At 37.0% G+C, this 16,617-nt stretch overlaps 1 protein-coding gene across 1 annotated transcript in view; it reads right to left on the bottom strand.

The window, feature by feature from the left end:
- Positions 1–16,617, bottom strand: part of GV1 — a 184,118-nt gene that overhangs the window by 83,245 nt on the left and 84,256 nt on the right. The window contains exon 4 of the mRNA XM_065228461.1: positions 5,937–6,384. Coding sequence (XP_065084533.1) covers positions 5,937–6,384 — 448 coding nt within the window. The remainder of the gene's footprint in view (positions 1–5,936; positions 6,385–16,617) is intronic.

Here is a 16,617-nt window from a genome sequence, read left to right as displayed (position 1 = left end):
CACTGCCGTACTGTAACGGAACTATCAACTCTATGCTTGCATCTACTCCATCTATCGTATAAAAATTACCACTACCGTCTGTTATTTGAAATTAGCATCTTAAACTACAAAAAATGTAAAAAGAATAAAATAAAGCATCAGACTGGATTTGAACCAAGAAACCTTGAGATCACTAAACCCATACTTTGACCACTAGACTATCAGTACTTGTATAAGATGGAAGGCAAAAGGCGAATAAGAGATACCTATGTAGTGCGGTTTATGAACACGGTTTGCCAAGTACGTGTAACGCTTTTAGCGGTCTTGATTCCTCTGCATTATGAAATCATGAATTTCCATCCCGAAATCATGAATCATTGTTACGATTTCATGGGATGGCAAGTTTTTTCATTTCATGATTTTTATTCATGAAAATGGAATCGGATTTGTTTCCGTGTACTGCTTCAGACAGGCATTAGGATGTGCGCTAACTGTTTTGAGGAATCCAATCCGATTTAGAAGAATCCAAGGTGGGACTTGGTGAAGATTCACGATTGTGGTTTGTACAAATTGGATAGTGGCAACATCAATAACAATTTTTGACACATGCACACTGCACAGGCGCAGAAAATGTTCAGCGTTGCCAGTGAGTTTAATGATCAGAAAAAGTGTAGCCATGGGTGCCAAATAGTGCCAATGAGTGTGCCCAGGTGTGACCAAGCTTGTTTCTGGCACACTGTGCGGAGTTACTAAAGCCTTGAGATGTGAATAACGAGAAATCGATCATGGATCGATTTGGTGAGTCCGTTCCAATTTAGTATTTTAATTATTTTCCTTATATAATTGTAATGATAATCGTCGGAGGTCCTAATAATGCGATCTGTTGTGTAATTATTTGAGGTGTCTCTATTGGCAAGAGATTCTCTGTTCCCGAGAGTTCCAAGTAAGATTTGCACTCCTCCGTTGTGGACCTTCATGCAGGAGTGAATTGACGAAATCACATATTGATCTATCAGGAGGAACCACGAGTCACGGAGATTCTTGCACTGACGGTGGCTTTCCATTACATCACATCAAACGTATCTTAACACTTTATTTATTTTGTACACAAAGTATTAAACATGATAATCTCATGTTAAATACTTTGTGAATTTGCAAGAAATGTTAAATTTACGTAGAAATCGTCATCATCATCATCGTCGTCATCATCGTCGTTGGCAGTACCATTCGTATGTTTAAAACTAACCCTCAACCGTAGAAACTATATGAATTATCGCGTATCTCTGTTGTAGAGCGTTGTAGTTTTAACATGGTCGATGACCCTGAAGGCATCATTTTTGCTTACTGAGCAGAACATCATGGGTTTAATCAAAAGCTCTTCCAAAATATAATAAATCACCATCGCCGGGTTTCGAGAGTATAAAGCGCTGTAATAACCATAAGTCGAAATGTTTAAATCATTATTGCATTGGAACTATTCCTTACTTCTCGGTAAGCATGAACCCTAAAAAGCAAACACACTAAATATAATGAATATAGGGGAAACATCTACTTCGGCCTAATCGCCCATTCCCGGTCTATCGAGCACAAAACATCAAATATATCTATTATTGCGGCGTGAAGTTGTCAAACAAACAATTGGTACGATGCTTCTTTTCAATAGCTACAATACGAAGCATTGAAGAACGCAAAATAAGATCTCGAAAACAAAAGTGTACAAAAGGCGCACGTGAATTTACTTTTCTTTCCGTTCGATAGGCCAAAGAGAATCCCAATGGTGTTTCAATGCCTAATAGGCCAAAAAACCCGATTGCCAAGTTGAGCCGCCAGAAGCAGTGTTACATTTTCAACAATAAATTAATATTTCGTGACCCCTTATCAGAACTAACGTTACGTATGGAAAATAAATTTAGAAGCCATCTGTAATGATAACATTCCGTTTGGTGTCAAACTACGCTAGATTAAGAAAAACTAAGTGCAAGTTGTGCTTAATAGGCCGGGAATGGGGTAGTTGACCCTACTGTTTCGATAGTTGGCTGTCGAGTGATTAAATGAGCAACACAAAATCAACATATGCATTTGGTCGTATCACCAGCTTGAGGCTAATCCCGACCTGATACCATACCGAAATGTCTAGCTTCTTAGCACTTATGGGGGTGTCGCTAAGTTGGTGGTCTCTCGTTGAGCAAGTACTACATCAACATTTCCTTCCCTATTCCTAGTTATGGTAAAGATGGGCGTGTCTGGGAAAAGCGACAGTCATGCTTTTGGTATCCTTGTTTAAATAGGACTCAATGTTTACTCCCCAGCATTATTCCTGAAAACAGTCTGACTGAGAAATTCGAAAGAGAAGTGAGTGTCACTAGTATCCGATCTACGAAGTATACCGTAACAATGCTGACGTTAACATTAACGCCTAATCGGATTAGTTTCTTAATATGAGATAAAGCGATATTTGGTTGGACGAACGAGTACTTAAATGAAATAATTTTCGAGTTTAAGGAAATAAGAAATTTGTTGATCGGAAATTTATAACAAATCCTTCTCAAGTGTAGTTGTTATCATCGTCGGTGAGGTCACAACCGGGATCAAAATCTAGTAACAGCAAGTTGAACAGGAACTTGGTCGTAATTGTTTTGTGAAATGAGGAACTCGGTGGCCTTGTGCCGACCGATGTAGCTTACTTAGCAGAAAATCATCGGTTCAATCCCAAGCTCTTTCATATTATAGAGTATACTTTAATCGGCTTGCTTTAGTAATTCTATATAAAATGTAATGAAATTCGATTGAAAGGACGGGTACGTTAAAGAAGTATTATTCGAGTTTTCGAAAAGACGTGTTGATCGTCAATCCATATTAAATCCTTCTCAAGAGTAGATGTTGTCGTTATCGGATAGGTCGCAGCCGGGATCGAGACCTAGTAACAACAACTTCTTCATTTCTTTATTTAACGTCGGTCTCTGTTCCGCAATCTAGTGCCAATCACCGACGGACATCGATTGCCATCTATCGACGGCAATCTAATGTGCAGGAAGGCAGCTTCCACACCTGCGTAGGATATCGCACCCATTCAGCACACATGGGCCGGGACCAACGGCTTTACATCCCTTCCGAAGGAAGACGTGACCAGAGATTTTTATGCCTCAGAAAAATCCCACCGACCTCGGCTGGGATTGAACCCATTGGGGTGAAAAAGCAGTCACGCGTACCACAACACCAACTACGGCAAGTAACAACAAGTTGAACGGTAACTTGATCCTAATTGCTTTGTGAAATAAAGAGCTCGGTGGCCTAGTGGCGACCATTTTTTCTACTGAGCAGAAGTCCGCGGTTTCAAAACCAAGCTCCTTCGCGACATTGAATCTTTAGGACATCATATTAACATATCGTTTACCAACATAAATCCTAATACTTGGCACTGATGAAGTCTGGAAGCAGCAGACGAAATAAGCGTATCCGTCAAAAGATAAGCAATTATAACGGAATTAAGAGGAAATAAATCAACACACTCAAAAACCTTGAGATCACCAGTATATATTCATTGAGGATGATTGCTAGTAGGTTCTCTGTGTAATTACAGCTGATCTAGTAATAACGGTTGCATCTTCGGGCGGTCAATAATTCTCATGCTCATGCTCATGCAACGCGAATGCCGGCTCCAGACCACTTTTAAGACAAAAGTTCTGCTAAGCCATGGTTCGGGCACGTGTTTCTGGCTTATGCTAATTTGTATTTGCCAAAAAATGTGCACGACAATACACGATTTGACTGAGAACTGAATGCGTCCAATTTTTGCCATCCCCTGAGGTCCTCCTCAAGTTCAAACCACAAGTTGTGACCTATTATTCTAGAAGGATATGCAACGATTTATCACGGGTAAATAAATCCAATTAACTCCCAAAGACCTCAACCTACCCAATTCCTCCAAGTTTAGGCTGATTGTGAAATTTTTGGTAAATGGAGATGCTGAAGGTAATGAGTAGGGACGGTGGAAATTCAAAGCTGATGCTACCTGTCCCTCTCACTCTAATCTAGTGTGCAATGAGCTCCCAATAATGATTAAAGTGATCAAAAACACCAGTCAGATGAAGCGGCTCCGGTGGTGTAGTGGTAAGCGTTACTGCTTCTCACTCCAAATGTCCCTGGCGTCGGTAGCATTGGTACTCAGTACGGAAAACAAGGTAGTCAGAAAACAAATCAAGGGGAAAAAAGCCCAGTCAGATGAACTGTGTATTACAACTACCAAATGGACGAAGAAAGATGAGCCGGGAGCCATGAAAAGTACTCAAATGTCTTCGAAATCTCGATGAAAATTTTTCTGTATATTTGCTTTGAAATAAACATAAAATCCAATATTTGAGTGAAAACAGCTCTGTAACATATCAACCCAAATCCGAAATACACGCAAAGTGTGTTGTTTCAGTTCTAAATGGTCCGTGCTTTAGCCTTACTTCTCCTCAATAGTTCAACATCCTCACAGGGACAGGGCCAAACCCAAGAAGTTGATGTTGATCGTTCATAAAAATTTCCCTCATTGAATATCTGTTCCATTTACTCTTGGATCGATTAAACATTTCTCCAATCGTACCCACTGGCCAAGATTGATCGACAGAATGATATTGAAAAGCATTAAGTTCATTGTCTTTACACTGCATACAAAGTAAATGCTTTTAATCAATTAATAATCTGAAAAAGTAGTCAAAGGATTGGCTCTCACTGGATTTTTTTTTTTTTTTTTTATTAATTTATTTGTACAGGCTCAATCGAATAAACTTTACAGAGCCGAGTTATCATTTGCATTATACATGATTCATGTCTTAAATCTAGAGTTAAAGGAATTGAACCGATTACTCGCGGTCGTCTCGAGGTTAGTGGAGATTTACAATTTTTTGGATGGGGAAAGGGAGAAGGAGGTTTGAGATATGATTTATTATACAAATATTTAATTAATCCTAAAACATGAACTTATTTCTATTCATCTTGAAGACAAACATAAAAAAAAACTACACGCACAATACACAAACTAAACACAAGGTTAATCAAACTTACAATCTAAGGTTAGTATTCTTAAAGTAAACATATATGAGTTTCATAAACTCCAGATCACGTCTAGCCAAAATATTTCACTGGATTTCATCATTTACATTTGGTCAAAAACTAAATGACACCAGTTTAAAAAATATACACAAACCGACAACAATAGACCAGAAAAATTACAACACAGCCGAGCGACAAACATGGAAGTAAACGTCTAGCCGAAAAAGGAAACAACAGATTATTTTCATTTCACTTTAGCGATCATACTTTGCGATATCTATGTTGTACCTAACGCCTGGTGCCGGTTGACTCGCACGTGTGGAGCTATTCGCTACTGGCATTTATCGCAGCAGCGCTCAGTTTTGAATTCGTTACATTCTTGCATACCGCATTTTCATAAATAGATACCTTTGCCGTTCCTTTACATCCACCATCGGCGGGGCGGGCGGCCGGTAGTAGACTCTGAAACACTCTCCTATACCACGGGAAAGGAAAAAAAAAGTAAAAGTAGCATCGATGATATAATGCCCCGCCGAACTCTCGAACGCATTACACCTATTTTGCATAATAAGGGATAGATTGACCGACCGACCGACCGACCTATTGGTCTTTTACAGCATTGCATTTTGATTACGGGTGCGGATCACGCGCGGAACGGGGAATCGGATCAGCGGTGCTGGAAAATTTCACATAAGCGTGCGCAGGTTGAACATTATCACTGCCATTCGATCGAAAGTGCAGCACAAGACACTTTCACGCCACTTGCGAAGTCTTTTTTGGCATAACCAGCGAGACTGCAACGCTGAGTTGAACGACGAACCCGGTAATCAGCGTGTTCCAAATTTGCATATTTAAAGGGACTGGAACCTGCTCGTTAGATCACAACAGAGTACATATCAGGGAAACATGAATCCACTTACCATGTAGTACGGCACGTATTTCACCTTCTCGAAGGCTTTGTACTTCTTCAGCTTGGCGTTGTACCTTCCGTTCGGTTTGTCGTACTGGTCGTACTTGCCCAGCTGAACGTCATTCGTTTTCAGATAAGCACTCTTGCTGGGGTTCTCGCTGTGGACCGGCACAACGGCGTAGTACTTGAAGCCCTGGTTGGGCACATACTGGACGGCTAGGCTAGGAACAATATGCTGCTGCTGTGCTGCTACCGACGCGGGCTGATTTTGGCTGATGTTCGCGACAGGAGTCTGTATGTTTTGCTCTGGTTTTTCGATTATCTTTCCGGTTGGGACAACAGTTGAGCTGGTAGCAGGTGCCGTTGTGGTTGACTGGGCAGCCTGTGTCTGGTGACTGACTTGCCGTCGCACGGGTATGTCGTTGTATTTTGGTCGGGACGGTGGTGGGAGAATGTATCTGCAATTAAGAAGGTAAAGGAGGATACGATTGATTTAACGGTTGGAAAAAGGATGCGGTTATTTGTCATAAGACTAATTACAAGTGAACTTTTAAACCGTGGCCTTCAATGGTCATGTTGACGGCCTAGGGTTACATCAATGGTATATTCAATTTGCAATGGTGTTCGAGAACAGTAGAATTATTGCGTTTACAAATATTTAGCACTATCAAGTACTGGGAGTTCAACAACTTTTTATTAATTTATCAATATACACAGCAAAAATTAATTCTAATATTACATCCAAGAGGATACACTCAAATCATATCGAAAATCTCATGTAATTTTTATGGATACAAAAATAAACAAATGCAGTAAAAGCAGCGTAATATCAGTTCATGCACTATTTTAATGATATATTTTTTCCTTTTTAACAAGTAATATTACACCATATTTTTGAAACGATTGAAGTATATCCACCTTGATGTGATAATATTTTTTTTTTTACTGTGTAGTTTATTTTATTTATTGGCAGAGCCGATATGAAGTTTGAGAAATTTTTGAAAAACGCTTCATTTTCAACTTTTCTTTTTGTATTGGACGAGTTTTCAGGGCTGTGAATTCGGATATAAATCGACCGACTCCGACAGCTACTCATTCTTCTATGATTTCAAAATAACTGACTCAGACTCCTCGATTCTGATCCCGATTCGAAAAATACACAATTAACATGTACTACAACAAATTTGGGTTGATAAAGTATTAAAGAAAAGATTGAGATTTCAAAAAAAAAATATTCCCTGGGATATGGCTAGGAAATTGAATAATTGATTTTTTGAAGATAATTGTTATATTTTTAAAGGAGATCCTTGGCCTCTGACTCAAATATTTGCTGTAGGGAAATAATAATAGTAATAAATAAAATACGTCTAATCAGGCTAATATATGTTAAGAATGGAGACCAAATCAGAAACGAATCAGGAAATTCCTAATTGAGGTCAAAGCAGATTCAAAACTGTGTCTGAACTTTTTTGAAGTGAGTTCAAACTTTCGAATAAGTCGTTATCATGTTTTAACTGAGTCTTAACTTTTCTGTTATGTTATTCAATCCTTTTAAAAGTTGTCAAAGCTTTCCAGAAGTGGTCCAAAATATCCTGAACCCAAGCATTAAATAATTGGTTTAGAATTTTCTGGAGTGAGGCCACATTAGCTGATTTAATCCCTTTCCTAAATTAATCCAAGGATTCCTGCATTGATTAAACTATTTCCGAACTGAATCCAAACTTTTCTGAGCGGGTTTGACATTTTCCTAAGTGAGCCCCAGATTTTTGCTACCTGCTTTGGCATTTGGCAAAGACACAATCTTGTTTAGGTCATCTCTACCTTTCCTAAAAGTGTAGAAAGTTTTCCTAATGAACCGACACTTTTTTGATCTTAATTTTTTCAAACGGAGTCCAATTTTTTCTGAAGTGGTTCATACCTTCCTTGGGAAGTGCAAACTTTTCTGTTCAGTGATTGAATTATATTTAATGTTAGTCTGAGCTTTCCTGAAGTGATTTAACGAACTTTTAACGTACACACTACGAAAATGTCATGTGAATTTCGGTTCCCTTAGACCGACACACACACACACGCTCACCCTTTTTGACATAAGAATCAGTTGAATGAAACGAGATAATCAATTCAATCAAACGTTCTCTTCGTCGACTTGCTTATGTTTGGGTTTGAGAACACTTAATTTAACATGAAATGTTTGTTTATGTTCCATGATTTACGTCCAACATAGATAACGTCTAATGTAAAAGTAGTTATTTCTAAGTGTGCAGATTCCAATCTCCTTAACCCTTTCCTCGTTCTTGTGACATTCACATCTTTTGAAAATTAGGCTGAGATTTTAAAGAATTAACCTTCATGTGTTCAAACCTGATGGTAGAATTTTTTAAGTAAGGACAATTGCTGAAAAAACTGGCTTAACTTCCATAAAAGTACGTATTTTTATAGAAGTTTTGGGTTTTTTGATCGGCCAAGATGGATATTGGCTCCGTCCTTTGAAAAACAGGCCTGGATTTTATAGAATAGACCTTTGAGAGCGGATACGTGATGGTATATTTTTTTTTAATCCAGATAGGATTAAGGATCTATCGTTTGAAATGTGTGCTTGGATTTTATAGAATTGAACTTGCTGAATTCATACGTGAAGGACTAACCTGGTTAAAATTTGCAATTTAAACTTTTAGAAGCAGGCACATTTTTTTTAAAAACTTTGAATTTTCAAAAGTATGTATGTTCAGCCAAGTTGAATATCGGTTCCTTCTTTTGAAAAATAGGCGTGGATTTTAAAGAACTGCGTGATCCAAACGTATTTTCATAGAAATTTGATTTTTCTGTTCTGCCGAATGGAATTTCAACTTTTTTTTTAAACAGTCTTGTATTTTATAGAATAGACCTTGCTGAATTCAAACGTGATGATGTTTTTTTGTAAACAAACAAAAAGCGTGCTTTGAATTGACAAAAGTACGTATTTTTGTTAAAATTTGATTTTAATGTTCAGTCAAGATGGATTTCGGCTCCTTCCTTTGAATATTATGCTTGGAGTTTGTTGAATAGACTTACCTGAATCCATACGTCTAGTTAGATTTTTTGAAGCACGCACAAGTTTTGAGAAAACTGGGTTTAATTTCACAAAGTAGGTATTTCATATCAGTTTGGGTTTCTTGTCCTGCCATGTAATAATTGAATAATGAGGAACTATCGAAAACAGAACGTTTGTGGTATTTTGCTTCATGAATTTATCAAAACCCAAAAAATCAGTTTTCTTTGACCCCCCAAGCAACAATTTTTGTTTTATTTAAGTTTTATAGCAGTTGATATAACCAAATTATAAAACCTTCACTGACGACCACATTGCTTTAACAATCTCCTGAGAACCGCAATTCAGCCATGTTATGGCCAATTGGCCCAGTTTTAATGCAGTCATTAAAACTTGATATGCGAACTACTTTAGGAGCATAGGATTTATGTCAGTTTTATCACACTCTAGACGTGATTGTTAAAAATGAAAACATAAAACCTCCTCCAGGTCAGAAAGTTTAAACAGCCTTCTAATGACTACCATAAAACTATATTACAACCGCATAAATCGCTCCTGAAGAAGTTGATAAAACATGATACGCAAAACATTTTGACAACTTTGAAGGTTTTAAGTTGGGGTTTTTGGATGATAGTTAATATTGAGAAATATTTTATTGTGGTTTTATTCTTTCGATGTTTGATGTGAAATCATGATCCTTGTCAGTTGGTTATAATGGCTGATATTATTGTACATTGAAAATAAGACGACTTTATTATAATTTTAAACCAATCTGTATATGCTTCACAGCATGCCGTGCAATATTTATGGTGATTATTATACCAAATAGGAGCATAAATTTAGTGCGCCATATGAATACTAAAAGATAGGGATATTTTTAATTTGCCTGCATTAGCACCATGCATTAAAGAGTCATTCAAAGATTATCTATTTAGTACAAAACTGTTACTACTGTTGAGCAATAACCAGTCACATATTATTTAATTATACATAGATGTATGAAAGTGTTTTATTGCCTATCAATTAAAGCGTAATTATTCATACTGTGTGAAATTTGTTCATAAGGCGACATTTTTTTTTCGTTATAACTTGCTACTCCTTAAAAATACCTCAATATAACATATTCTCCTAGATTGGAATTCTATAGCATAACATAAACCTAATGGTTGTATCTTAGCATTTCGTAGTCCAAATTGAGAGCGTTAAGTTATATTTAAGCTATATAACTAGCTTGCTGGTTTTATTCGGTACAGCGAATCAAAACAAAACAAAAACCATGACCACCTGTCAAAAAGTCAACATTCCAAGCGATCCTCCAATTTTCGCTTGTAATCAAGATGTAAGAAATGCTTATTGGATCCACTAAAAGCTTTTTCAATACAAGGTTTAAAGCCGTGATGTCAATACTGGCCATCTCCAAACGGATTTAGTGAAACTGTCGGCGTTGCTTTAAGAAGGGTTCGTGGATCTTTCGGAAGTGTATCGGAAAGCCGCTTGTTCAATATTTTCAAGAGCTCCTTCACCTTCCTTATGTAGGGATCGTAGTTCCTCCAGGAGTTTCATATTGTCGATCGTCTCATCTTCATCGTGTTCAGAAGCACTGAAGGGGTTTTCATTTCATATATCTGAATAGATTTGTTTTTTATAATGACAAAAAATTTCAGAGTATTTTTTGTTGTAGCAGTATATTTCTTATCTGTGAATCTTAGGCCTCTGATAAAGATGATAGTTGTAATGAAGCTTTAATGAAGGTCTAAGACTGCTTCAAATTTTATATCGGTCATAAAAAGTGTACCATAAAACATAATTGTATGTTTTGTTTTGGTTTTATTCTTCAGTTATAAGTAGTGATGCAGAACCACCTTACAGCTACCGTTAAAACTATGAAGTCTGAGTTTTAATTTAGTAGTCATAAAACAGTTTTATAGACGACTTGACGGCCTGATTTTATGACAAGCACACAAAACCGTAATACAACCACAGGCTGGAAGGGATGCTATGATAAAACAATGATAAAATAAGAATAAATCTTCCAAGCATTTAGATTGTTACTTGGGCCTATTCATCTACGTTATTACCTTAAAAGGATACACAAACTTATGTGCAAAATGTCTTGTTGATAACCTGAGTGTTACACATAATAAAGTCAAAATGTGTGGCTCCCGTTATGCATTAGTGTCAAAAATCATGGCTTCAAAGAAGTATAAGGCCAACGCGAAGGCTAAAAAGTAATGTAATCGTTTGAAATATACGGTTTTGATGTGAAGTAAAATGAATTTTTAAAGCTTTATTTATTTTTTGGTTTATTTTTTATTTCGCGGGGGGGTGGAGGTCTCGACTGGTGCAAGCAACGAGTGACAAAAAAAAAGACTTGTGATTTGTCCCGGCTTAATAGTAAATACGAAATGCGACGAAATAGTAAATATAATATCGACTGAGCTACGGGATGCAATAAACTATTGAAAATGAGCAAAAGACTACCCAAATAACATCTTGCGGGCCTCCGCTTCTAGCCCAGTCGGTAAAGGCGTATCTACAAAGTAAGACCATGCTGGTTGGGTTCGACTCCCGATCCAGTCTATGCATTTTTTGGATTGGACAATATCTCGATTTCCTTGGGCATAGAGTATGATTGTACTTGCCACACAATTATACTAATGCAAAAATGGTACAGGCATCGAAAGAGGGGTCTCATAGCCTAGTCAGTAAAGGCACGGTATTACCAAGCCGGAGGTGGCGGGTTCGATTCCCGGTCCGGTCGAGGGAATCTTTCGGGTTGGAAATTTTCTCGACTTCCCTGGGCATAGAGTATCGTTGTGCTTGCCACACAATATACAAATTCATGCATTGGTATTGGCATCGAAAGCTCTCAATTAAAAACTGTGGAAGTGCATTTAGAACACTTAGTTGAGAGCACGCAATAAGCTAATATGCGCTAAGCAATAAGCTTGAAATGCAAATAAGAAGAAGAAGATCGAAAGATCTCAATTAATAACTGAGGAAGTACATCTAAAACACTTAGTTGAGAGCATGCAATAAGCTTGATTTGCGAAGAAATGAAAAGGTCCAATAAACCAATTGATTATCAATACACCCAAGTAACATTTAACGTTTTATGAAGTACTACAAGGATTCTATAAAACAACATTAATAAAACCCTGGTCAAGATAGCTTTGCCTTTATTACATCAACCAAAACCTCATTAAGACTAGAATCTTTCTAGTTGGCCCACCCTGAAGAAGGTTCTAAAGATTGCATTATCGAGACATTTCAAGAATGACTTGCTGCAAAAAGGTTATATGACGCATGCATTGAGAACCATTTGAAATCCTTATTAAAAGAACAATAAAAGCTATTAGCACCAATACTTTTGCCATTTGCCTTTGACGCTTGCCAAGCGCACTAAAAATAAAGCATCAATCAAGATGAAAAGGGATACATAAATATCGTCCGATCTTGCCAAATTCATTGTTCAAAAATGAATCGGTCAAAAATCCTCATTAATTTCCTCATCATTAAAGTGAAAGAATTACTAAAATTATTGAAACTCATACTGTGGTCTATTTTTAGGTGACAGATTAAATCTAATGTGAAATGTGCTTCGGAAAATCGAAAAAAAAAGTTCGCCTTCGGAAAACGTTGATTTGACTAATTATTTTTAATTTAGGAAACAAAATATAGTTATATGTTATGTGAATCATTGCTTCCAGCCATGAAAATTTGATGATTTTCGTATTTTATATTACTACTCATTGATGAAATGATGAGAATAAAGTTATTTTAAAGGAAAAACATCTTGAAAAACGAAGATTGTAAAAAAGCAAATGAAATAATAACAATATGGCGATTGCATAAATATTAATTTTCCATAAGCCATTTGTGAAAAGGCTGTTTTGCTTTCATGAAATCGCTAACAAATGCGAAACATTTTAATGCTGCTTTCATGAAGATAATTTGCAGACTGAATTGTTTTTATCTGAAGCCATTTTGCTTGATCTTATTCCGTTTTGTTTTATGACGGCATTAATGGTGACAAAGCTGCCTGGAAAAAGATCAACGTCAAAATTTGCAACGATGTTCTAGTCTAGCGTTGGATCAACAAGTTGCGTGACATCCTTGATAAGGGTAATTCACCTATTGGAAGCAGTTACTCAGGAAGTGAGTTTACGTAACTTGGAACAGGTTACGTCAATCGTCAATAGGTCAATCGTTCCCGAAATGTTTTCCTTCTTTCGGATGAGTTTCCTGTCAACAGTTTTCCGCAGTCCCAGTTAGGTACAGCTATCATCATCGCAACGTTATTTCTGGAGAAGGCTGCCATTGCCAATATGCTGTGTATGCCCAGCAATGTTAAGCGTCTAATTTGACGGCTTCCAGTGCTGCCCTCCCAGAAAATTCTGGAATTGGATTCCTTTTCTCTTCCGTCGACAGAATTGCTACAATTATTACTCGATTATCCTTTGGCATTTCCTTGTGACTCTACGTTTGAATGCTCCACTCGATTATGTTTTTCTCTGTCCCTAGGCGGATCCATCTTTTTAGTTTTATTTGTAAACAGTGGAAGGTTTTGTGATACACTTCATTTACACCAAAACGCATCAATATATGCTTTTTGATCCCGTTTGAAACCAAACGGTTTCATATTTGCTTTAATAATGATAAAACACCTTCATGGAGAATTTTGTCGTGGCATCAATAAAAAAAATACCAATTGATTTACTGAACAGTTTTTAAAAGAGATAGAGTGCTGCATTAAAATCATTTTTAAAACCAGATACTTTCTGATTTTCTCGTCAGACTTTAAAAGGTTTTTAAAACAGCATAAAGCTGAACAACTAATCAAGAATGCTTTGCACTGTTTAATGCTGTATTTAAACTAAAAAGATTGCTTATTGCTGTTATAAAACCACAAAAAATCACAGTGAAAGCCAAACGACTGTTAAATTGTTACTTGGGCAGTAAATCATGCTATGTACGGGAAATGGCTCTAATGTTGGCCTATGGATCTAAGATTGGGCCCATAGCTAAAAATCTGCTATTTATCAATTTTATCTAGATGAACGCGGCATTGGAACGATACTAATGGATGTTTTTGGTTGCTATTGAAAATGTAGTCGTTTGCTGAATTTATGTATGGGCCCAAATTAGGGGCATTTAGGCCGACATTACATCCACTTCCCCTATAAAGAAAGCACACATCAATACATATGCGCAAGCCGGCAGCCCACGTAGGTGAAGAAGAGAACGTTTGCCTAAAGATTAAGAAGCAGGTCGTCTTTGTCATTGTCATTCGCTTGCTTTGGCTTGCACAGGAAGTCTTCATACTTAAGCCCGGCTTAGACTATTAAATTCGGCGTTCAACTCTCGTGCGAAATAAACGACTGGGAAGTTGGTTGATTTTCAACTTTCTGTATTCGCTTGCAAGCCACTTGGACGCAGAGATGCCAGATTTGTGAAAAATGTCTGTGATCTGTGAAAAATGTCTGTGAATTTCAAAAAAATCGATGCGAAATTTGAAAGGTCTGAAAAGTAATGTTCGTGCAAAAATCACCTGCTTTTTTCGAATTGAACCTAATTGGAGTTGAAAATGCATCCATTTACGCCGTATACGTTAAAAGCATTTAATAAAAAAGATAAATTACGATTACACGACAAATGAGGTCACCTCAAAGTTTAGATTAGTTCACTCACATTCTTGAAAACGTAGTTAACTCATGGGCTGAGTTAAACTTTCCGAGCTTTTACAGGAATTTGTTTTCTAATATGAGCATCATCTCGATGTACATACGGAATAAGTACACGGAAAAAAGCTTTCATGTAGTTTCTATTGGGAATGCACACCATATTTTTCCATTAACAAAACCAATGCTATATTATATGAATTTCACATAACATTCATGTGACATTAGTTCTTTATAATAAATCATCGACGCAAAGCAAATCATGTAAAAAAAATCATTTCAATTTTATTTAACATATAAAGTTAATGTGTTTTAGTGGTTCAGTTCCAATCATGAAAGCACATGAATGTTATGTGAAATTCTTATGAATATTTTCCATTGTATATGTGAATAATTCTTTGCGTGTATAGTATACTTCTACTGTGTTACCTAACGAATATACGTTTTTTTGTTTTTTCCTTGATGTCTTTTCCGTTCTGAGCATCAATGCAACTGACGCCAGGGAGGCAGCTCTCACATCTGGGCCCTCATCTCATGAACCGGGGACCAACAGGTTTACTTCCCTTCCGAAGGAAGGCGTGATCAGAGATGTTATGCCTCAGAACATCCCGGCGTACAGTGGTGCTAAGGGTATCAAAACACGCGCTTTTTTATTTACGCTGAAATGGTTGATTAAAGTTACTAAAAGTCTTCTGCGAAGTTTCTCGGGTCACGACACTCCTTCTTATGGTACAAGAAAATTAAAGATTAATCCACCTAAAAGTGAGATGCATTTTTTTTAATATGATGAGATACAACATAATTGTGTTCAGCAAAGCTGTAGAAAATATTACTGTGAACAACTTTGCTGAAGACTTTAACTTTCAATCTTTTATAACTGCTGAGACATAAAGGTTTTTTTTTGTGGAGACATCGTTAAAATCAGTTTTGTATCTGTAACTTTTTCTACAACATTTCTACATGTTTGGCATGTTCTGCAAAGATGTTGCCAAAAGTTGCGAGCATCCCCGGAGCACACCTCAATATTTTTCGGTAGATCTCTCATGTTGGAAATTAACGGATCGCAGGATTCCAGGAGATGGTGAAGAAGATCTGGTTTCTTCACAATTTTATTGAATTTTCTTGTACTTTCAATTGCTTAAAAAATGACCTTGGCACCACTGCAGCGACTGAGATTGAACTCAGGGTGGGGTGGGGTGAGAGGTAATCACGCTTACCACTACACCACTGGCGTTGCTGAATACGGTGTACTCCGAATACAACGTATAGTTCGTCTAATTTTACATTGCAAATGCTATACGTTGTATTCGTGGTCATGCCTCGTATTCGGGGTACTCGTATACAACGTATATTCGTTATAAGTCAGTAGAATGAGTAAATTTTACTCAGTCTTCAAGTAAACTAAGTTTTCTAGAGTTTGAGTAATTTAAACTTTAATTTGAGTCGATCTTATATGCCATGTAGTCTGGAAATCCATCAGATACTTAGTACTGGTTCTTTTGCATGCCATCAGCGAGGGAACGAGCACATCTTAGTGAGAGATTCAACTTTCCACCATCTAAATATGGAGAAATCGACAATCATAAGAGCAATTTATAAGCTTATTAATAAGATTCTAAACACTTCGTGCTCAATCATTTTCGGTTTGCTGAAACGATTCAGATAGGAAGGAGTATCGAAAAAAAGATCATCGAGCAATGGAGAGTACTGTACAACGAAGCCAAGTACGATGCATCGGCGCTAAACACTAACACTGTTGTAACGGTTTTACAAATACAGTTTTAAAATAAGATATATCAAGCAACATATCCATTACATTTTGCAAAATATTACACAATTAAATTACACAGCTGGGGGAGAAAAACTTGGCTAAATACAACACAGTTTGCTGTTACCAAGGTTGCAAAGACTCATTTCAGCTAAAATAATGTTTTTCGGAATAATAAAACCAAAAGATGGTATGATGGCATGTTTTACTTGTA

The sequence above is a fragment of the Ochlerotatus camptorhynchus genome, unplaced genomic scaffold (genome assembly GCF_037179485.1).
Source record: "Ochlerotatus camptorhynchus isolate MF236.1 unplaced genomic scaffold, CSIRO-AGI_Acam_v1.1 ptg000291l, whole genome shotgun sequence".
Lineage (NCBI taxonomy): Eukaryota > Metazoa > Arthropoda > Insecta > Diptera > Culicidae > Ochlerotatus > Ochlerotatus camptorhynchus.
The sequence above is the reverse complement of the archived record's forward strand: the minus strand, read 5'-3'. Positions and strand labels throughout refer to the sequence as shown.